General features: G+C 40.0%; 1 protein-coding gene across 2 annotated transcripts in view; it reads right to left on the bottom strand.

Moving 5' to 3' along the window:
- Positions 1-5,175: 5,175 nt before the first annotated feature.
- The window catches only part of Ctps2 (CTP synthase 2), a 124,552-nt gene continuing 110,356 nt past the window's right edge, over positions 5,176-19,371 (bottom strand). For both annotated transcript variants that reach the window (XM_027432733.2, XM_027432732.2), the window contains 2 exons: positions 7,285-7,396; positions 5,176-5,375 (listed from right to left, as the gene is read on the bottom strand). In XM_027432733.2, coding sequence (XP_027288534.1) covers positions 7,327-7,396 — 70 coding nt within the window. In that variant the 3' untranslated portion in view covers positions 5,176-5,375; positions 7,285-7,326. The remainder of the gene's footprint in view (positions 5,376-7,284; positions 7,397-19,371) is intronic.

The following is a 19,371-nucleotide window of genomic DNA, read 5'->3' as shown; positions in this document are numbered from 1 at the left end:
GCTTCACCCACTGAGCCATCTTGATGGTCCTAGAGGTTATTAAGTGAATGATCAGATTTAGGCAGACAAGCATCATATTTTCCTTCATTTTTAGAACCTATATTTTACATAGATACATAAAACCCTGTATACTTATATGGTACAAAAGTAAAAGGGAAACCATAAGGAAACACAGGGAACTAATGGGAGGGTAGAGAAAGAGAATGTTAGAAACAAAAATAACCCCACATCACACAAAGGACCACACGAACAAAGTAAAAGTAGCTTGGCAAGGCAATTCTTTTTTTTAAGAAATAGTGTGCCAGAACACCCAACAGTCTAACAAGCACCCTTGGTCAAAATGGTTTCTGTCTTTTATCCCTAACGTAGGTGGTGAGCGAGTCTCACACCACTGGTAGAAGCTTGGCTTCACTATCTGATACAACTGGCCAACAGAAGCAAGGGGAGAGGGGAGGTTCTGGAAGTATACATTCCAGTAGGGCTGTCTTTAATAAAAGTAATAGTTTCTTACAGGGAAGACTAAAAGGGTATAGGGTGGGAATATGGTCAAAATACATTATACACCTATATGAAACCCAGTACTGTGTGCATTGACCATATGGCAATAAACAGGTGACTTGGTGAGTGAACAATTTAGAGTAACTTTCTAGGTGTTCCCGCCAGGGCTGGTTAGTTTATGTCAGTTTCACACAAACTAGAGTCGCCTGGGAAAAAGACTTCAATTGAGGAATTTCTTCCATCAGACTGGCCTATGAGCATGTCTGTGAGGCATTTTCTTGATAACTGATTGATGTTAGAGGGCCCAATCCACTGTGGGTGGTGCCAACCCTGGGTAGGTGGTACTGCTTTCTATAAAACAATCTGAGCAAGCCATGAAAAGCAAACCAGGAAGCAGCATTCCTCAGTAATCCAGCTTCAGTTCCCATCTCCAGGTTCCTGCCTTGGCTTCTGTGGTGGTTTAAAAGAAAACAGCCCCCAAAGGGAGTGGCATATTAGGAGTTGTGGTTTTCTTGAAGTAAGTGTGACTTTGTTGGAGGAAGTGTATCACTGTGGAGATGGGCTTTGAGGTCTCTTACACTCAACCTATGCCCAGAGTCAGAGTTCACTTCCTGTTGCCTTTGGGTCATGATGTAACTCTCAGCTCCTTCTCCAGGACCATGTCTGTCTGCACAGAATGCCCCACAAGATGATAAAGGACTAAACCTCTGAAACTATAAGTCTGCCCCAAATAAATGTTTCCCTTTATAAGAATTGCTGCGGTCATGGTGTCTCTTCACAGCAACAGAAACCCTAAGACAGCTTCTTCCCTCAGTAATAAACTTCAATCTGTAAGGCAAATAAATAAAACCTTCCCCGCAAAGTTGTTTTTGGTCAGTGTTTCATCACAGTGAGAAGAAGCAAACTAGGACAATGACAGCCAATTGGATGTTTGTTCTGTTCTTTGCTATATTCCAAGTTCAGGAGGAGTCCCCTAAAGTAAATACACACACACACACACACACACACACACACACACCCCCCAAAATCACATGGCAACAACCAAGAAGCTGGCTGTTTCTTAAGTGTCCTTCCTTCGGGCCCTAGTTACTGCCTTATTAGCCCCAGCAAAAGCACTCAGTTGTTAAGTGACTTGAGAAATCAGGATCATTAAAATTGAAAATGTCCATTTAAACCAGCCTACCCCTTTTGTGATGTTAAAGCATCCTCTTTGTGAGTACATTCTTCTCTCTCAGCTAGACCTATTTCAGCTTTTAACCTGGGCTTTTCATTCAGAGCCTCTAGTGGTCTTATCACTATAATTTTCGCAAATGGAACACTGAAGCAATTTAATATTATTTTTACCACAAAGATTTGTTTCCATTTTGCATGTATTGGGTAGCTGAGATTTCTGTAGCATCTTACAAAATAATGATGTGGCACCTTACAGCATTAAAAAGAAAATGCTTAAAAGGAAAAAACAAACAAACAAATAAGAACCACCAAAAAGAATAAGGTTAAAATATTTAAATTAGTATGTGAAAGACTGGAGAGATGGCTCAGCAGTTAAAGAGCCCTTGCTGTGATGAACCAGCCTGCCTCCATCTTAGGCCTAAAAGCCATCTTATAGTAAAGACAAACTAGGTTCATATCTGTTTTTGATTAAACCTCTATTTCTCAAGGATTGGGCTATGTCCCACCTGTAACCTTAACTACAAATTGTTCTGTACTGCCTATTCCGGGAACGGCAACTATGTCTTTGTTTCAAAAAGTTAATAACTATCTTGTACCTCTGTGTACGACCTTGTGACTATTAGGTAAATCCACTTGGAATGTACAAACAGAACCTTAGCTTCCACCAATCTAAAAGCCAAGATCAGGCCTATAGAGACATTTCCCTGCTTTTCTGAAACCTGCCTCCCTGATTTTCCCACCCATGTGTCGGAAATGTATCTTATTTTCTTTGTTCTGTTACTATAAAAAAACTTTATGAAAGTTATTACATTGAAATATAGACTTTAGGGTAACTTAAATTTGTGTTCTTGAAACATGGTGACTCATATTTGGCTCCTGAATAAATTATGTTTTCTCGTTTGAGGCACAAACTGTGTTTTTATACATTTATGAGCACCCAGACCAGGAATAGAGCAGGTAAGGGAGGTACAAGTCTAGATTATTACTTTACTTATACATATATTCATTTATCTAGTGTTTGTGTGTGTATATGCCACATAGATGCAGGTGTCCATGGATTCCCAAAGAGGGTAACTGTATTCCCTAGAGATAGAGTTACAGGCATTTGCAAGCTGCTCAATATGGATGCTGGAAACCAAATTTGGTTCATCTGGAAGCAAGCACTCTTAACCTCTCAGCCATCTCTTTAGTGCTACAGATTCTGTTTGAAAAGTAAAGTTCACTGTATTTTCAATTAATTTTTAAAAATATTGAATTGGGGGAGCTAGGGAGACAGCTCAGGAGTTTAAATCACTTGTTGCTCTTCCAGAGGACTGAGATTCGATTCCCAGCATGGGCGTGATGGCTCACAACAATCTGTAACTCCAGTTCCAGAGGATCTAATGTCCTCTTTTGATCCCAGTGGGCACCAGGTACACACGTGGTGCACATACATACATGCAGGCAAACCATTCATTCACATAAACTTTTTAAATCTAAAAAAATGTTCATTTTAGTTCAGTGTTTAGCCCAGGATGATATGACAGACTTTGAGGATCCCCATGGAGGGCCTTACCCTCCCTGGGAAACAGAGGGGGGAATGGGGTGGGGGGTTGGTGAGGGGCAGGGGAGGAGGGGAGGGAGAGGGAGCAGGGATTGACATGTGAAGCAGGCTTGTTTCTAATTTGAACTAAGAAAAAAGAAAAAATGTTCATTTTGAAGTGTTGAATTAAAGTACTAGTGATTCTCCATCAAAAGTTAAAAATAGCATATACCACAACAATCCTACTCCTAGGTCCATACTCAGAACTAAAAACATATTCCAAATAAAGATTTGTGCATGATGGTTAGTGGTAGCACTATTCACAACAAGCCAAGGTGGAAACTAGCCAAAGGTCCACCAACAATAAATAAATTGTGGTAAATATATACAACAGAATATTATTGAGCCATAAAAAGGATGGTACCACTTGGGTAAGCCTTGACAAGATTAAGGTCAATAAAGAAACCAGACAGAAAATGTATACACCATAAGATTTCACTTTTATGAACTACTAGAGTAGGAAAATCTATACAAAAAGGGTTTGGTGGCTGCTTAAGTGCTAATGACAAAAATAAAAATAAAAATAATAGCCTCAGGTGGGCTCAAACTCTAGATAGAAAAAGTTGACTTGACTGGTAACACCTGTGGGCTATTAAGCCCCAGGATTCTTCCAGTAGGAGGATCGGCATACCGACCCCTCTGCTATCTACCGCTTTGAGACTGCAGGGGGACTGATCTGCAAATGGACTCTTCCATTCTCAAAGTCCTCCTTTCTGTCCTATAAATTCCCCAGCCCTTTTGTACCACATGCACACAGTCTCCACTCCCAAGCAGAGACTGATGCCCTTCAGTTGTTCTGGTTAAAGAATAGTTCTGCTCATGTAGAGCTTGGTCTGCGCTTTCTTTTATTCCCAAGTTGCCTGAATCAATCTGGATCTCACAGTTGCCAGGGGAAGAGTAGTGACTGCTAATGAGAATAAGGGGTAATTCTGGAGTAACTACAGAAAACTGACAGTTGTACAGTATCAGTGAATGCTACTGTAAAATACACTTTAAAATAGCTATTTTTGCTATAATAGATATTTTGCCCCAGCACTTGAGAGGCAGTGGCAGGCAGATCTTTGTGAGTTTGAGGCCAGCCTGGTCTACATAGTAGCTTCCAGGACAGCTAGGGGCATGTAGAGAAACTTTGTCTCAAAAGAAAAAACAAAACAAAAAAATTGCAGATGTTGAGCAGAGTGTAATAGCTCATACCTATTTATTATCCTTGGGAGGCTGAGGCCAGAGGATCACAGTGAGTTTAAGACTACACAGTGAATTCTAAGTCAGCTTGGGCTACAGTGTGAGATGCTGTTTCAAAAAGAGAAAGACAGTTGTCACAAAAACAAAACAACAAAAAAGACATGAGAACAAGAAGGGACTGGCTGAGAAGAAGGCGTTCAGTAAGAATGGGATGAAAGAGCGTAATAAAGGGTAAAAATGACCAAACCTTGACTCCATACATGCCTGAAGTTGTCAAAAGAATAATAGAAAATAATTTCAATTTAAAAAGAAAAAAACATTTTTTTACATTTTTTGGTGTCTCTGTGTGTGTGTACATGTGGAGGTCAGAAGACAACTTATGGGAGTCCGTTTGCTCCTTCCACTAAGTGGGTTGAAGAGATGGAACTCGGCCTCCCTTATCCTGATTCCTGAGTTTTCAGATCTCCTTTACATTTTGTATTTGAGAAAACAGACTTGCTTACAACCCCAAGGTTTGCACCTGCTAAATTTCACTTTTAACTGGAAATAAACAGAATGAGAAACTGAAGTAATCTCAACTCCCATATTAACCTATACTTCATATCCAGGTAAAAGCATAACTTATTTTTAAACCCAAAATTGGTTATAGCACATGCCTGCCACCTTCCCCACACAATATTGGGTACCACCTTGACCTCACTATGTTCTGGACAAAACACAAAACACTTTTTACCCGAGGATTGCTGCTGAATAACGTTTAATTAAGTATAGAAATGAGTGAATACTACAGGCTGCCTCAGGAGGAAAAAGCAAAGAATCCCTTTGGTTCTGTTTCATGAAGTAAACATTTTTGGATTCCCTTTGAATCTTCATAGCCCATGTCAAGGGAACAGTGTGGTGGTTTCTTCAGATAATTCTTTCATCTTAATTACTTCAGAGGCTTTAAAAAGAAAAGGTAAGTATTAGTTACATCAAAAGGCAAATAATAATCGTCCTTAAAATCATCCCTATTAATCTTTACAACATTTTAGTTTGAAGTAACCCCACTTATGACACAGTAGTCTAGATAAACAGAAAAATCTACAGAGAACTCACAGTAGAGTGATATAACTCTTTGTGGTTCTTTCTTGTTTTGCAATCCTGGAAACTGAACTTGGGCCCCAGGCAAGCCAGCCAAGCATTTTAACACTGAGCAAAAGCCCCAGTTGAACAGAGCAATGAACACTTGACAAGCTGTCCAAAAGTTGCTGTTCCAACTAAATACTAGCATATCCATCCCAAGGCCTGCTACAACCTCTAAGGACATACCAAGTGGCATCTGGCTCCAAGTATAAACTTAATAACACTATCCATGATGATGCCCTCTCTTAGAATATAAAATATAGTAACAGGTAATAAGCCGCCCTTGGACACCAACCCTATCTCTAACCTCTTCTTGCAAAGAAACAATACTACCTTATAATTTTTATTTCTTGGGTTTATTTTATGTGCTTGAGTATTCTGCCTACATGTATGTATGTACACCAGATGTGTGCCTGGTGCTCTAAGAAGTCAGAAGAGGGATCAGATCCCCTGGAACCAGAGTTACAGATAGATAATTGTAAGCTGCGACATGGGTGCTGTGAACTGAACCCAGGCCCCCTACAAGAGCCATAAGTACTCTTAACCACTGATCCATCTCTCCAGCCCAGTTATATTTTATTTTATACAAAGCCAAGAGAATCTGCTCTGCTATGAGTGGCCTACAACACATTCAGCAAGATGGTCTTTAGTTTTATTTTGTTGAACTTTATTTTTTAAAACTTTTAAAAGATTTATTTATTTCATTTTATGTGATGAGAGTTTGCCTGAATGTATATTTGTGCACCATGAACATGCCTTGTGCCCACAGAGTCCAGAAGAAGGCACCAGACAGTCTGGAAATGGAGTTATGGAGCCACGATGCAGGGGCTGGGAATCAAACCTGGGTCCTCTGGCCAGCACTTTAAACAACTGAGCCAACTCTCTAGCCCCCTATTTTGTTTTTAAATTTTATTTTTTTTACTAATATGGATTGTATAAATGTGAGAGAGACAGAGAACACACAGTTGTGCCACAGCATGCATGTGAAGGTCAGAGAACAAATTCCAGGAATCAGTTCGATCCTTCCAACATAGGATCTGGGGACTGATTCAAGTCATCAGGCTCACATAGCAAGTGCTTTTACCTGCAAAGCCATCTCACTGGCCCAAGGGTATCATTTAAAAATAAAGGAAAAATTAGATAGCATACATATCAGTGGGTTTAATTACGTTTTGACCTTTTTAATACATAGATAAATTTATTTAGCACTCAGGTTTGGGTTGTTTTTGTTTTTAAGATAGAATCTAACATAGTCAAATCACTGTGTACCTGAGGATTATTTTGAACTATACTGCCTGAGTACTGGCATTATAGATATGTAACATATGTAACATACACACAATTAGCAAGTAGTTTTTGTAAATAAAGTTGTATTGGCACACAACCATGTTCACTTATTTCTATATTGCCTATGGCTGCTTTCTCATTGCAATGACAGAATAGCTGTGACAGACCCATACGCAAAAAATACTATCTGGCATTACAAATTTTCTTCTGGTCAACTTCGAACATAACTATTATAATTCTAACCAGTAATTTACAGGTACTGATGCTCATTTCTGGCCTCAGATATATGCCCTTTCTCCCAAATACTGTCTCTTGACAGCACCAAGGCTAAATCTGGGCTGAGAAAGACCCTGTGATCTAAGTCCTGTAATGCTCCCATCTCTACCAAGATGCCAGCTTCCTGTAACACAAACAAATGATCCTCCAAAATGCTTTCTTACCCTTTTGGGTGGCCCCTGTTACTCATGAGGCAAGAAAGAACTTCAGTTGATTTCCAGTTCAGCCAGCTTTGCCTCAGAAAAGCTGTCATCGCTGACATCGCTGTATACATCACTAGATAAATAGAGAAAAGTCACTCAGCAAGATGTTAAATAAAATGCCACAAGTTTTAGCTCCAAGCCTGTTCCATAGTTAAGATCCATGTAGAGGAAATACTAAGGAATAGTCTTATGATCATTTTGTAGCCTAATCACATGCAATGGTCCTGCTTTGCTCAGGAACTGATTCCTTGCCTTCATCACAAGTCATTAGTTACTCAGAAAATTTAAAAAATGGTTCCATAGGTTGAGATATGTAATACAAAGAGTACAGATCAGCTGTCCACTTCTGCAACACCTTGACTGCTCTGCTGCCTGCCCCTGTGCCTGTGGCTTGCTTTCTACTCAAGGAGTTATAGTAATAAACTGATTTCATAGGAAGGCCTGAAGCCAGGAGTGGTGGCTCACACTTGTAATCCCAGAATTTATGAGGCTAAGGCAGCAGGATTGTCAAAGAGTTTTAGGACAACCTGGGCTATTGTGAAAACCTGTCTCAAAAAAAAAAAGTCATGTCATCTGCAGGAAAATGGATGTAACTGGAGATGATCATATGCAGAGAATTAACCCAGTCTCAGAAAGACAAATTTTGTATGTTTTAACTTATTTGTGATTCCTATTATTTTACAGAAAAAATATAAAATCATGCATATATATACGACATGAAAGAAGTAAAACTGTCTAGGGGAATGAAGATAACTAATGGGAGGGACGGACAAGAGAATGGAGAGTGAAGCTATAAAGGAGACTACTTTCAGTGTACAATACATACTTATATATACTTGAGACCCGAGTCTGATACCCAGATGACTGACTCCCAAAAGTCGTCCTTTGACTTCCACTCTCAGCATTGTGGCAGATACGTATGCAAATACCACACACACACACACACACACACACACACAGAGAGAGAGAGAGAGAGAGAGAGGAGAGAGAGAGAGAGAGAGAGAGAGAGAGAGACAGAAAGAGAGAGAGAGATGAAAGAAAGATGGGAGACAAGTGAAATGCGGTCACTATGAACACACCTTGGTGGGGCTATTGGGACTTCTGCACTTCTCCCTTTTTGCCTCCTAGCCACCATAGGGTAAACAATTTTCTTTTACCATGTGCTGCCCACCATGGTGTTCTGTCTTACCACAGAACCAAAAGCAATGGAGCCAGATGACCATAGCAAGAACCCTTTAAAACAATTTTTTAAGGGAAAAAAAGCATAGTTGATAGATTATGTCAGTCTAGACTAGGGACTAAATCTCAGTCTACCTAAAGTTGAGCACCATGTTTTCCTGTTCCTACTGAAGTCAATTTCTTCCCAAGTTCATAAGCTATCGGTTCAATGCTGCATGTTTTCATTTTTCATCCCTCTAATAACAACCATTTTCTTTGGCAATGAGAGGGTTCAGGACATACTACTCCAAAATATGGCACCTTGGCATAGTGAACATTTTAAAGTAAAGGAATCTGGGGTAGAGTGACAGGGAAAGACAGTGCAGAGGTTCCTCCATCTCACATTCTTGATGAAACCATTTTAGGTTTGACTAGAATTTGACATCCTTGATGGCAAATCCCATGAAAAATTACCCAACTCTATTCTAGGAATCCAAGGCCAAGATACCCCAACTAATTTATCCTGGCTTCTGTTAAACAACTACCTGCTTGTACAAAACTCTCCCTCCATAACTGCTTTTCTTAGTTTTTGTTAAGCTGCTTGCTTGTGCAAAACCTCCCCCTGCAGCTGCTGAGCAAGATAACTGGATATGGATTTTGCTTCCAAGCATCTTGCTCTAAAATCTCAGGGCTACACTTGGGTCCTGAATACCCGAGAGAGTAGTCCCAGCAGCAGGAATAGACTTTCAATAGGTTATCAACTGTGTCTGAGTGGTCTTCTCTAGTGGGCTACCCATAACAAAAGCATACACAAGAAGGTCTCTTAAGCTTTCATCTGCCTTTGTGTCCTAAAACACGTGTTCTGACCTTCCCTAAAGCAGATCACATAGACCCTTAAGTGAAATGTGCCTCCCTAAACAGGGAAGGCACTCTCTGAAGACCCAAAGCAGATGAACAAACCAGCTCTGCTAAGCTCTCCCAGTTACTTGTCATGACATCTCAGCCTCTTTGTCCACTAGATTTCTCCATGCCTCCCCAGCTGTTCATCAGCTATACTATAATAGAAAACACTAAAGAGGTCAGTGAGATAACTCAGCAGGTAAAGTAGTTGCTGTGCAAGCCTGAGGACCCACGTTCAATCTCCAGAAGCCACCGCATAAAAAGTGAAAGGAGAGAAACAACTACATAAAGTTGTCCTCTGACATGCACATGCAGGAAGAGAGCTAGGTGGGTGGTTGGGTGGGTGGGGAGGGAGGGAGGAAGGCAGAGATGGAGGAAGGGAGGATGGAAGATACAGTGACAGGGAGAGAGACGGAGACAGAGAACAAACTAAGGTTTCTCTAGGTCTTCATTTCCTGAGAGACTCCCATCCAAATAACAATTATATTACATAGATGTGTACTTTAGGGAAGGGTATTTAGATTGGTGCTAGTGATGTAATGCAGGGCCTTTGCCTATGCTAGGCAAGTATTCTATTGCTGAACTATTGCCCTATTTGGTTAGTTTTCTATTTTGCTTTGTTTAAGACAGGGTTTCTGTGTAGCTCTTGCTGTCCTGGAACTCACTTTGTAGGCCAGGCTGATCTCAAACCAAGAGATCTCCCTGCCTCTGCTGCCCATGTTCAGGGATTAAAGGAGTGCACCACCATACCTGGCAGTTAGTTTTTTTTTAAACAAGTTCTCTTGTACTCTTGTAGCACATTCCACAGAGCTTGAACTTGGCACTAATTAGGCAGATGACAAGCATGTTGTTTCAAGACCTAGGAAATACCTAGCAGTCCACACAAACACATGGTAAGGTACTCTCTAAACTGGCCTTGAAATCCTAACCACTTTGGATCACAGCATTACTATGATTTATAGCCAGAATCACCAATGTTTTCCACTCCCATATAGGTCTGGGGGGTTGAAAAATCTGCATAATATATCGATTTAAGGTAAGAAATATATGGGATGTTTGCCAGGCGATGGTGGCACACGCCTTTAATCCCAGCACTCGGGAGGCAGAGGCAGGCAGATCTCTGTGAGTTCAAGGCCAGCCTGGTCTACACAGCTACACAGAGAAACCCTGTCTCAGAAAATAAAAGAATATATGGGGTGTTCAGGTTACCTTCAGTCACAGTTTTCAAAAGGGCATATCCATACATCTCCATAAGTTAGCTCTGCAATGGAAGTTTTGCTCTGAGCCATGGACTCTGTTGCCTTGTTCAGTTTCAAATAAATCACCATGCCCACAAACTTTACTATACTTCAATTGATCTACAGTAATTACATTAACAACAACTGTTCCATGCCTGAGCCTTCCCTAACTTTGGCCAAGCATTTACTGACCCAACAGCAATAAAAAAATCTGAATTCTTTAACAGGTGGAATTTCACTTTTATTCTTTTACAAGGAAGAGGGAAACCACTGGAGAAGGTCTATGCAGACAGACTAGAAAACAACAGTCCTGCTCTACACTTACTGAGAGATTATCAATAAGCAGATATGCCAGATCATCAAAGTTTCTGTTTTGTTTATTCATTCTCCTTGACTTTCTAACAAAACAGCAGAGGCATGGGGGCAGCAGACCAGAGAAATCAGAGGGTAAAAGGTTAAGAACTGGTCAAAATGAAATATATGTTAGCTGAAGATATAAAACAACATATCCTTGTTATTATTAAAGTCAAATAATACCTCACAGTTATGCTTTTTAGTTAGGGAAAAGCACTTGTATTGCTATATAATAACTGAAAGCTTATTTTAGTTGTTTGTTTGGTTTTTTAAAGGACTTGAGATGTAGCTCTGTTGATAGAGTGCTTGCCTGCAATCCCTAGCACTGCAAAAACTGGGCATGGTAGTCCATGCCTATAATCTCAGCACTCACAATGCCAAGAAAAGAAGATGCACCATGAATTTGAGGCCAGCCTACCTCCAGAATTCCAACATACTGTAGGCTTCAGAGTAGCAGCCTATCTCAAAATTAACTAGTTAATTAAAAATCAAAACAGCTATAATTTCATCAGAGATTGGCCAGACATGTATAAATCTGGTCTGAAAACTACATAAAAATAAGCTTTGGATATTCATGAAGGTTACATGCTCCTATGACATGCTCTCAGAACTTAGGAAAATATAGAGAATTCTGAAAAAAAAAACATTGGGCATTTAAGTTTTGGAATTATTTCCTAAGAATAATTTTTAAAGTTAATTAATTAAAAAGCAAAAATTAATTTAAGAATGAATTCTTTCCTGTACCAGGTATACATCCCCACCAATAGCCTTAGATGGGTCAGCTCTAACCCACCAGCTCTCATTTTCTACCTGATGGTTGTCTTTACCAAACTGCCAATGCATCCAAATGGAACAGCCTGAGCCAAGAAAATTGAGGCTCAGCTTGAGTTTATTCATCTCTAAGGTTAATCATTTTTCCCTAAGTGTCCTGAGAATAGGAAGGACAATAAACCATGACACTCAAGAACAGAATTATGAGAATAGGCATTACTTCTGAACTTGTTGATTTAGAGCATTTATCTAGAGAAAAACAAGTGACAGAAATAAAATGTGGGTCATCAAACAAACAGAAAACAACACCAGCTTCTGCAACAGACTAGAAAATGTGTGCACTACTCTGGGCCCTAAATGATTTGGGGGAGTGTTTTTTTTTTTGTTTCACACATACACACATAGACATATTTCACTTAAAGCTATCTCAGCTTTAAGATGAATCTATTTAAAATAATCTACACACACACACACACACACACACACACACACACACACACACACACACACACGGATCTTTTGTTGTTGTTTACAGAACATGATTCTGAAATGTAGCCCACACAGCCTCAAACTCACAATCCTCCTGCCTCAGCTTCTTGAGTATGGAATTAAAGGCCAGCACTATGTCCAGTTAAATACTAGAGTTTTGCATGTTAAATTCTATTAAGTGTCAAAAAACAGACACGGATATCTCTTGTTACATTTAAGGAAGGTCAAGTTTTGAAACTGGCCAATATAATAAATACAAGCCACTGTGGCTATCTAAATTTAAAACAATTAGAGTCAAATGGAATTAGAAATTCCATCCTTACATATACTAGCACTTGAAGTGCTCTACAGCCATGTGTGGCTAATGACTGCCATTTTCTGAATAGTGCAAGTTACTGAATATTTCCAACATTTGAGAAAGTTTTAATGGATAGTATTGATTTAAAACTAATGGGGCCAGCCAGGTGTTTTACCAGGTGAAGATGCCTACTGCCAAGTCCAAGGACCTGAGTTTGATCAAAGAACCCCTTGGTGAAAGGAAGAGAACTGACTTCTGAAAGTTGTCCTCTCAACGCACACACTTAAGTACAAATGTGCGTGCACACACATCTGGTGACTCGCAATAGCCTCTAACTTCAGCTCCAGGAGATTTTCTGGCCTCTATGGGCACCAACACACAAGTGGTGCATGTGTACACACACACACACATACACACACACACACACACACACACACACACACACACACACACACACATGCAAAATAAAACTGTAATAAATAAACTTAAAAAACAAATGATTAAAAAATAAACTATAATCACTATGATAGTCATGATTATCATTATTATTTCCTCAAGAAAGTGTTTTTAAATGCTTTGGTATGTATGGTTAATTAAAATCATAGCAAATATCTCTCATGTACACATCCCCAAGTTGTGGAAATTCTCTCTCTCTTTTTTAAAAAAGTTCATGGAACCATTTCTTTCTTTCTTTTTACCTTTCTTTTCTTTTTTGAGACATGTTTCTCTGTGTAGCCCTGGCTATCCTGGAACTTGCTGGCCTCAAAACAGAGATGTGCCTGTATCTATCTCCCGAGTGCTGTGATTAAAGGTGTGCTCCACCACCACTTGGCTCAAATCAAACCATCTTTTATGTAAGATAGTTAGCTGGGGATTTGGAGTAAGAAGTTTCAGTACCACCAACAAAGTGGAGTCTACTCTAAAAGGCTTCCACGGGAAAAGGAGGTCTTGCATTAAGAAGAGGCAGGCTTTGTTAGTATGTAACCTACACCACTTGATCAAAGCAAGGGAATGAGGCATATGTGAATAGGCTACGTCAGAGGACAGGAGAGTGGGGCTTGGTTAATGTGAAAGCAGTCAGGCTGCCTTCCACCTCCAGGTGGCGGAAAGACTGGGTATGCTCCTGTCCTGCTTCAGGCCCTGGTTCTAACAGTGGCAAGATAAAAAACCATCAGTTTCAATACAGGTGGGAATTGCTATCCTAAAACACTACTTTGACTTTCAAGGCTTGACCACAATGGTCTCTATGTTTATTTGTTTTTGAGACAGTCTTTTATAGACCATTCTGGTTTCAAACCCACTATGTAACCAAGGATGACTTCTAATTTCTGATCCTCCTGCAGAAGTGCTAGATTGCAGACATGATCTACCAAACATGGTTTACATGGTGCTTGGGATGAAACCCTGGGCTTCATACATGCTAGGCAAGCACTCTACCAACAGGCAAAACATTTCCATTATTTGAGAAAGTTTTAATGTACAGTTACTGACTTAAAGCTAATGGATAACCTGCATGTAAATGACTCCTTACTCCTAATAAATTACCAGTATATGAAAACATTCCAAGCTACCAGGGGAAGGGTGTGGTGATGCTCCACATATCCCACCTTTTATGCTCCCCTAAGCAGCCATTACATCACTTCTCTATTAATAGAAAGAGGTGGTTGGAATTTAAAAACAAGCTTAATGGCATCGTTAGGACTCCCAGAATGCATAAGTTCCTACAGTACTTTGTATCAAAATCCATTTCATGTGAAAAAGTGTTTTAAAAACGCATTGCCATCCACAGTTCTCCCCAAAGCATTGGTACTGCTATACTTACTTGTTTCTCGAAGGGTCCCTGGAAGCCATAAAACACAGGAGCAAGGGAATAAAAACTTAGTATGCTCTGAATGAGTTTTGCATCTCATAGTAGACAGGAGATTTCAACCCAGGCAGGGCTTTAAAAGCAAAGTGGTCTGTATCACTATGAACTCCAATCCTGGCTGGCAACCATATTATCAACGCCACAGTGCACCTTTTAACCAGCGCATAATCCCCAAAAGAAGGAGTACTCAGATGTGACTTATTAACAATAATTTACCAGAAAAAAACCTCAAGGTATGGGTTGAAGTCAAACAGTCATGGGGGAGTATTGAAAAGAACCGCTAAAAGCAAACAAACAAAAAAAGATTAGGCTTTCTTTTCCAATTCCCTTTTTCTTTAACAAAGGAGTGAAAGCAGTCTTTTGATAATAGTTTACCAAGCCTCGTGTCAACTACTTCTCACTCCAGCCCTAAGGATGGGCAATGGCAACTTGGACACAATCCTCCAGTGAGTGGCAGATCCAGAAGCATCAACTCCACCATCAAATCACCACTACAGCAATAAAACGTTTAAGTATATATTGTATGATTAGCCCTAGCATCATTAACCATGAAGGCCAAAAGTCAAAAAGCAAGGTGGGTCCAACTTCATAGAGTACTGGAAACTGAACAGCACACAAGTGCAGGGGAGAGCATCTGAGTCTTTGGTTCAGAGCAGGCAAAGTGAGGCAGCTGTGCCTTAGACTCTAAGGCTTAGAGGGAGAAAGGTACAGTGCTAACACAATACAGTGGTCCTCAGCCCCATGCCTACTTCACAAGTCCCATGAGCTAACATCCTAATAGGATATAGACATATTCCCTCTCACCAAGCAGGTCCAGAATATATATCAATAGCCAGGAGGCAGAGGCATTAAACCCCTCTGGGGAGTTCTCAAGACTTCGAGGTGTTCTGTATGGATTTATGTGCATTTGATTCCATAAGCCAAGGTAAGCCTTTGAGGGTTCTGAGCTGCAAAGTCACGTGGGAAGACCATCTAATGGCAGAAGATGGATTAGGAGGATTAGAAGGAGAAAAACCACAGGCACAAAGTCCAGGCAGGAAGCTTTGTAGTAGGTAAAAGATGAAGGCCATTAGAACTAAGGTAAAAAATTAGTAACAATAATAGACTAATAATAATAATCCACATTTAAGTTCCTACCATAGACCAAGCATTGCATCAATGATTTGTGTATAGTGAGAAACTTAATCTTCATTATTACCACATAAACTAGAGACTTTTACCTTGTGTGTAGTGGGGGACGATATGTGATGCATTGCTAGGATACAATCCAGGGCCTCATAAATACTAAACTATAACATTAATCCACAACCTCCCACACCTTTTTGACACAAGGTCTCACTATGTATCCCTGGCTCGCCTTGAACTCATAGAGAACTGCCTGCCTAGCTCAACAGAAACTTTTTATAAAGAAACCAGTGCAAAGAAAGATAAGGTCCCAACCACTAGGAAAAAAGAGTTGGGTTTGGATTCCACAAGTCTTACCTAACTCCAGAGCTTATGGCTGAAAGCTCAGGCCACATGTCCTTGTGACATAGAACAATGTTTACCTAGCATGGACAGAACCTTGGGTTCGAGCCTCAGCACCACATACCATCTGTGGTAGTACAAGCCCACAATCCCAGCACCAGGAGATGGAGGGAGGAATTCAAGGTAATTCTCAGCTACATATTGAGCTCAAAGTGAGCCTGGGATATATGAGGCCCTCCTACAAAGCTAAAATATATAAAGTATGGGCTTAATAGTAGATAATGTCATTGGAACGGATGTTAGTTTTCTTAGATGTGACATGGAATTGTATGAAAAATGTCTATTTTAGGAATTTTTATGAAATATTTAAGTATGAAGTGCTATCATGTTTGCAACTTACTTGTAAATGGTTCAAAAGTAAACTTTGTACATAGAAGATGGAGGAAGAAAGGGAGCATAGCAGAACTGTAGCAACTGGTAAATGTGGTCAAATGGCTACAAGGTTTATTGGACTAATCTTTTATCTTGTTACTATACTAGAAAGTTTTCAAAAGAAAAGAATTGTGGGGAAAATACATATATTCAGTATTATACCTGGCTTACTTTCTTGTTGCTGTGAAGAGACACCATAACCAAGGCAACTTACAAAAAAGAAAGCATTTAATTGAGGGATTGCTTACAGATTCAGAGGGTGAATCCATAACCATCACAGTGGGAAACATGACAGCAGGTAAACAGTCATGGCACTGGAGCAGTAGCTGAGAGCTCACAGGTTGAAACAACAACCATGAGGCAGAGAGAGTACTAACTAGAAATGGTGCAGGATTCTGAAACCTCAAAGCCCCACCCCAGTGACACAAGTCTTCCAACAAGGCCATGTCTCCTCCAAGGCCACATCCCATAATACTTCCTAAACAGTTCCACCAACTCTCATTCAAACCACCATATAACTATAGCCAAGAAGAACCATATATAGGTAGAAATACTAGAAGGAGATATTTTTTGAAATGAATACAGTGACTGTATTAGGTTGTTGAGCTTATGGGTGTTTTCCCCCAAATTTTCTATAGCATTACATCTAGCAATCAACAGAAAAGTAACTGCCTCAGGTTATAAGTCAGCATGTAATTTAGAAGGATAGACAGAGACATGTGAATGAGATGGGTTCCTTCTATTCCTGACTGCCACCAGGATTCAAAGATGAAGGTATCATGGTAGGCTGAGGATGGAGCCCAAGGCTGGATCACGTACAAAGCCCTGGTTGGGTTCAATCCTCAGAATCACAAAAAAAAAGCAGCAAGAGCAAATGGGATAAAGACAATAGACTTACACCAGAAGTCTGGTCTAGAAGGGAATCAGGAAATGGAAGAGGCAGACACCAGAACACACTTCCTTTAAGGACCCTTTACATTATGAAGTAGTCCTGACTTTTGAGTTTGGTCTGCAATAGTCAATCGAATACAGTACATTACCAAGTACCTTCGCTATTGTTTTTAATACCACTATGCCTCTTGTTTTGACATGAAAAGATAATTTCTCTATACAAGAGACAGTAAATGTTGGTTAGAGTCATGATTCAAGGCCTAAAAGCTAAAATAAAATGTTTCTCAATTGTCTTAAAAGCCCAGTTTTATCCCTTAAAACCCTGTTTCCCCAAAGAGTTGTTGTAGTCCTATGTACTGAGGACTGACTCTACCTGAGTTCTTGTGTTCTGATACAGAATGAGCACTACCTAACCAAAAGTTTTACTCTAACCTACAAATGGGCCTGACAGATGCCCACATCACAAAACTAGAAGCTGTTCTTAAACTTGTTGTGTAGCAACTGGGCATAAGAGCTATGCAGGGCAGACAGAGACACGCATGTGCTGGAAACAGTAACAGTAAAATTGTATATCCTTCTGCTGCTTTAAAACGGAATTCTCAGGCTGAGTCTAAGGCGTCTGACTCAGTATAAGACTGTATGCTTAACATAAGCAAGGCTTGGAGTTCCATCCCCAGAGGAATTCCTCATACGGGCTATATAGATGCTTTGTTTCTACAGACTAAAAACCTCACCATTACAAGCACCTTAGCATATTCTACTTAGTACACATATAGTATGATAGAAAGACAGGAACATTTTGGGGACATGAAAAGCAGAAGGGAGATCCTCACTCTGGAATTCAATAAAGTCTCTTGCCAATAGAGAATCTAGAATTCCAGCACAATTAGTTACTAGCTACTTAAATGCCCTTGGGAGGGGGCTGGAGAGATGGGTCAGCACTTAAAGAATTCACTGGCTGCTCTTCCAGAAGATCAAGGTTTGGTTCCCAGCACCTATATGGTGATTCACATTAGTCTGTAATTCCAGTTCCAGAAGACCTGACACCCTCTTCTGGCCCCAATAGGGACTGCATGCAAATGGTGTACAGATATACATACAGGCAAAACATGCCACACACAGAAGATAAAAATAAACAAAATCTGAAAAATAAGCCTTTTCCCCTTTCTAGCTAGAAAACATTTTCTAGGAATTTCATCAGAACTCCATTTATCTGGAAAAGACACATACTAAACTCCTTAATGCAACCCCAGTGGCTCCTGGCTTCTCCTTACCAGACTATAATGCCATCCAAGGCATCTCCAGAGCCACCCCAGATATCTCTTATTAAATGAAAAAGAAAAAGAGAAAAAGATTTCTAAGCAACCTTTTGAGATGTAACTTGTGTATGTCATGCCTTCTGAGAGTCTCAGAGAAGCCCACACTATGCTCTCACCATGTAGTGTTTTCTTCTGAGCACCTCTCTTTTCTTAACCATCTATATTAAAATATCTTCAATAAAATCTGTAACTCTTCTTCATTATACCAGCTAGTCCTGAAATTATCTTTCAGTGTCCAAATCACAAACTCCAGTTTGGTATGAATCAAGGTCCCTGAAAGTCTAGGGAATTCCTGAAGCTACTGAGACTAACACTGAGGAGCTGTGTTCCTAGTCCCTTACTGCTGGCACATGTCCAAGTTTTCTAAATTTTTCTTATAATTATATGAAACAGTCTTACTCCACTGTAACTATAGTAGCAAGACCATTCAAACTTGTGGTTACCGTTTTTTAAAACACACACATACATACGTACATACATATGTACATACATACATACATACATACATACGTGAGTAAATACCACTTGTGTGCAGGTAACCAAGGAGACCAGAAGAAGGTGTTGGATTCCCTGGAGCTGGAGGCATAGATGGCTTTGAGTTGCCAGATGTAGATGCTGGGAACCAAAGTGAGGTCCCCTGGAAGAGCTGTAGAAATTTTCAATGGCTAAGCCATCTCTCCAACCCTTGTGTTTACCTCTTATAAATGGGACAGATTATATTTAGACACAGAAAGAGGCATAGTGCCAAAGATTACAATTACTTATTGAATGGACTGTAATTTCCCATTAGACTTATTTACTCTAAAAATGGATTAATTGTACTTATCCAAAAAGAATTAACCTGGCAGCTGACATCTTTCAAAA

The sequence above is a fragment of the Cricetulus griseus genome, chromosome X (assembly GCF_003668045.3).
Source record: "Cricetulus griseus strain 17A/GY chromosome X, alternate assembly CriGri-PICRH-1.0, whole genome shotgun sequence".
NCBI classification, from domain to species: domain Eukaryota; kingdom Metazoa; phylum Chordata; class Mammalia; order Rodentia; family Cricetidae; genus Cricetulus; species Cricetulus griseus.
Note: the sequence above shows the minus strand (reverse complement) of the source record. Positions and strands in the feature narration are given on the sequence as shown.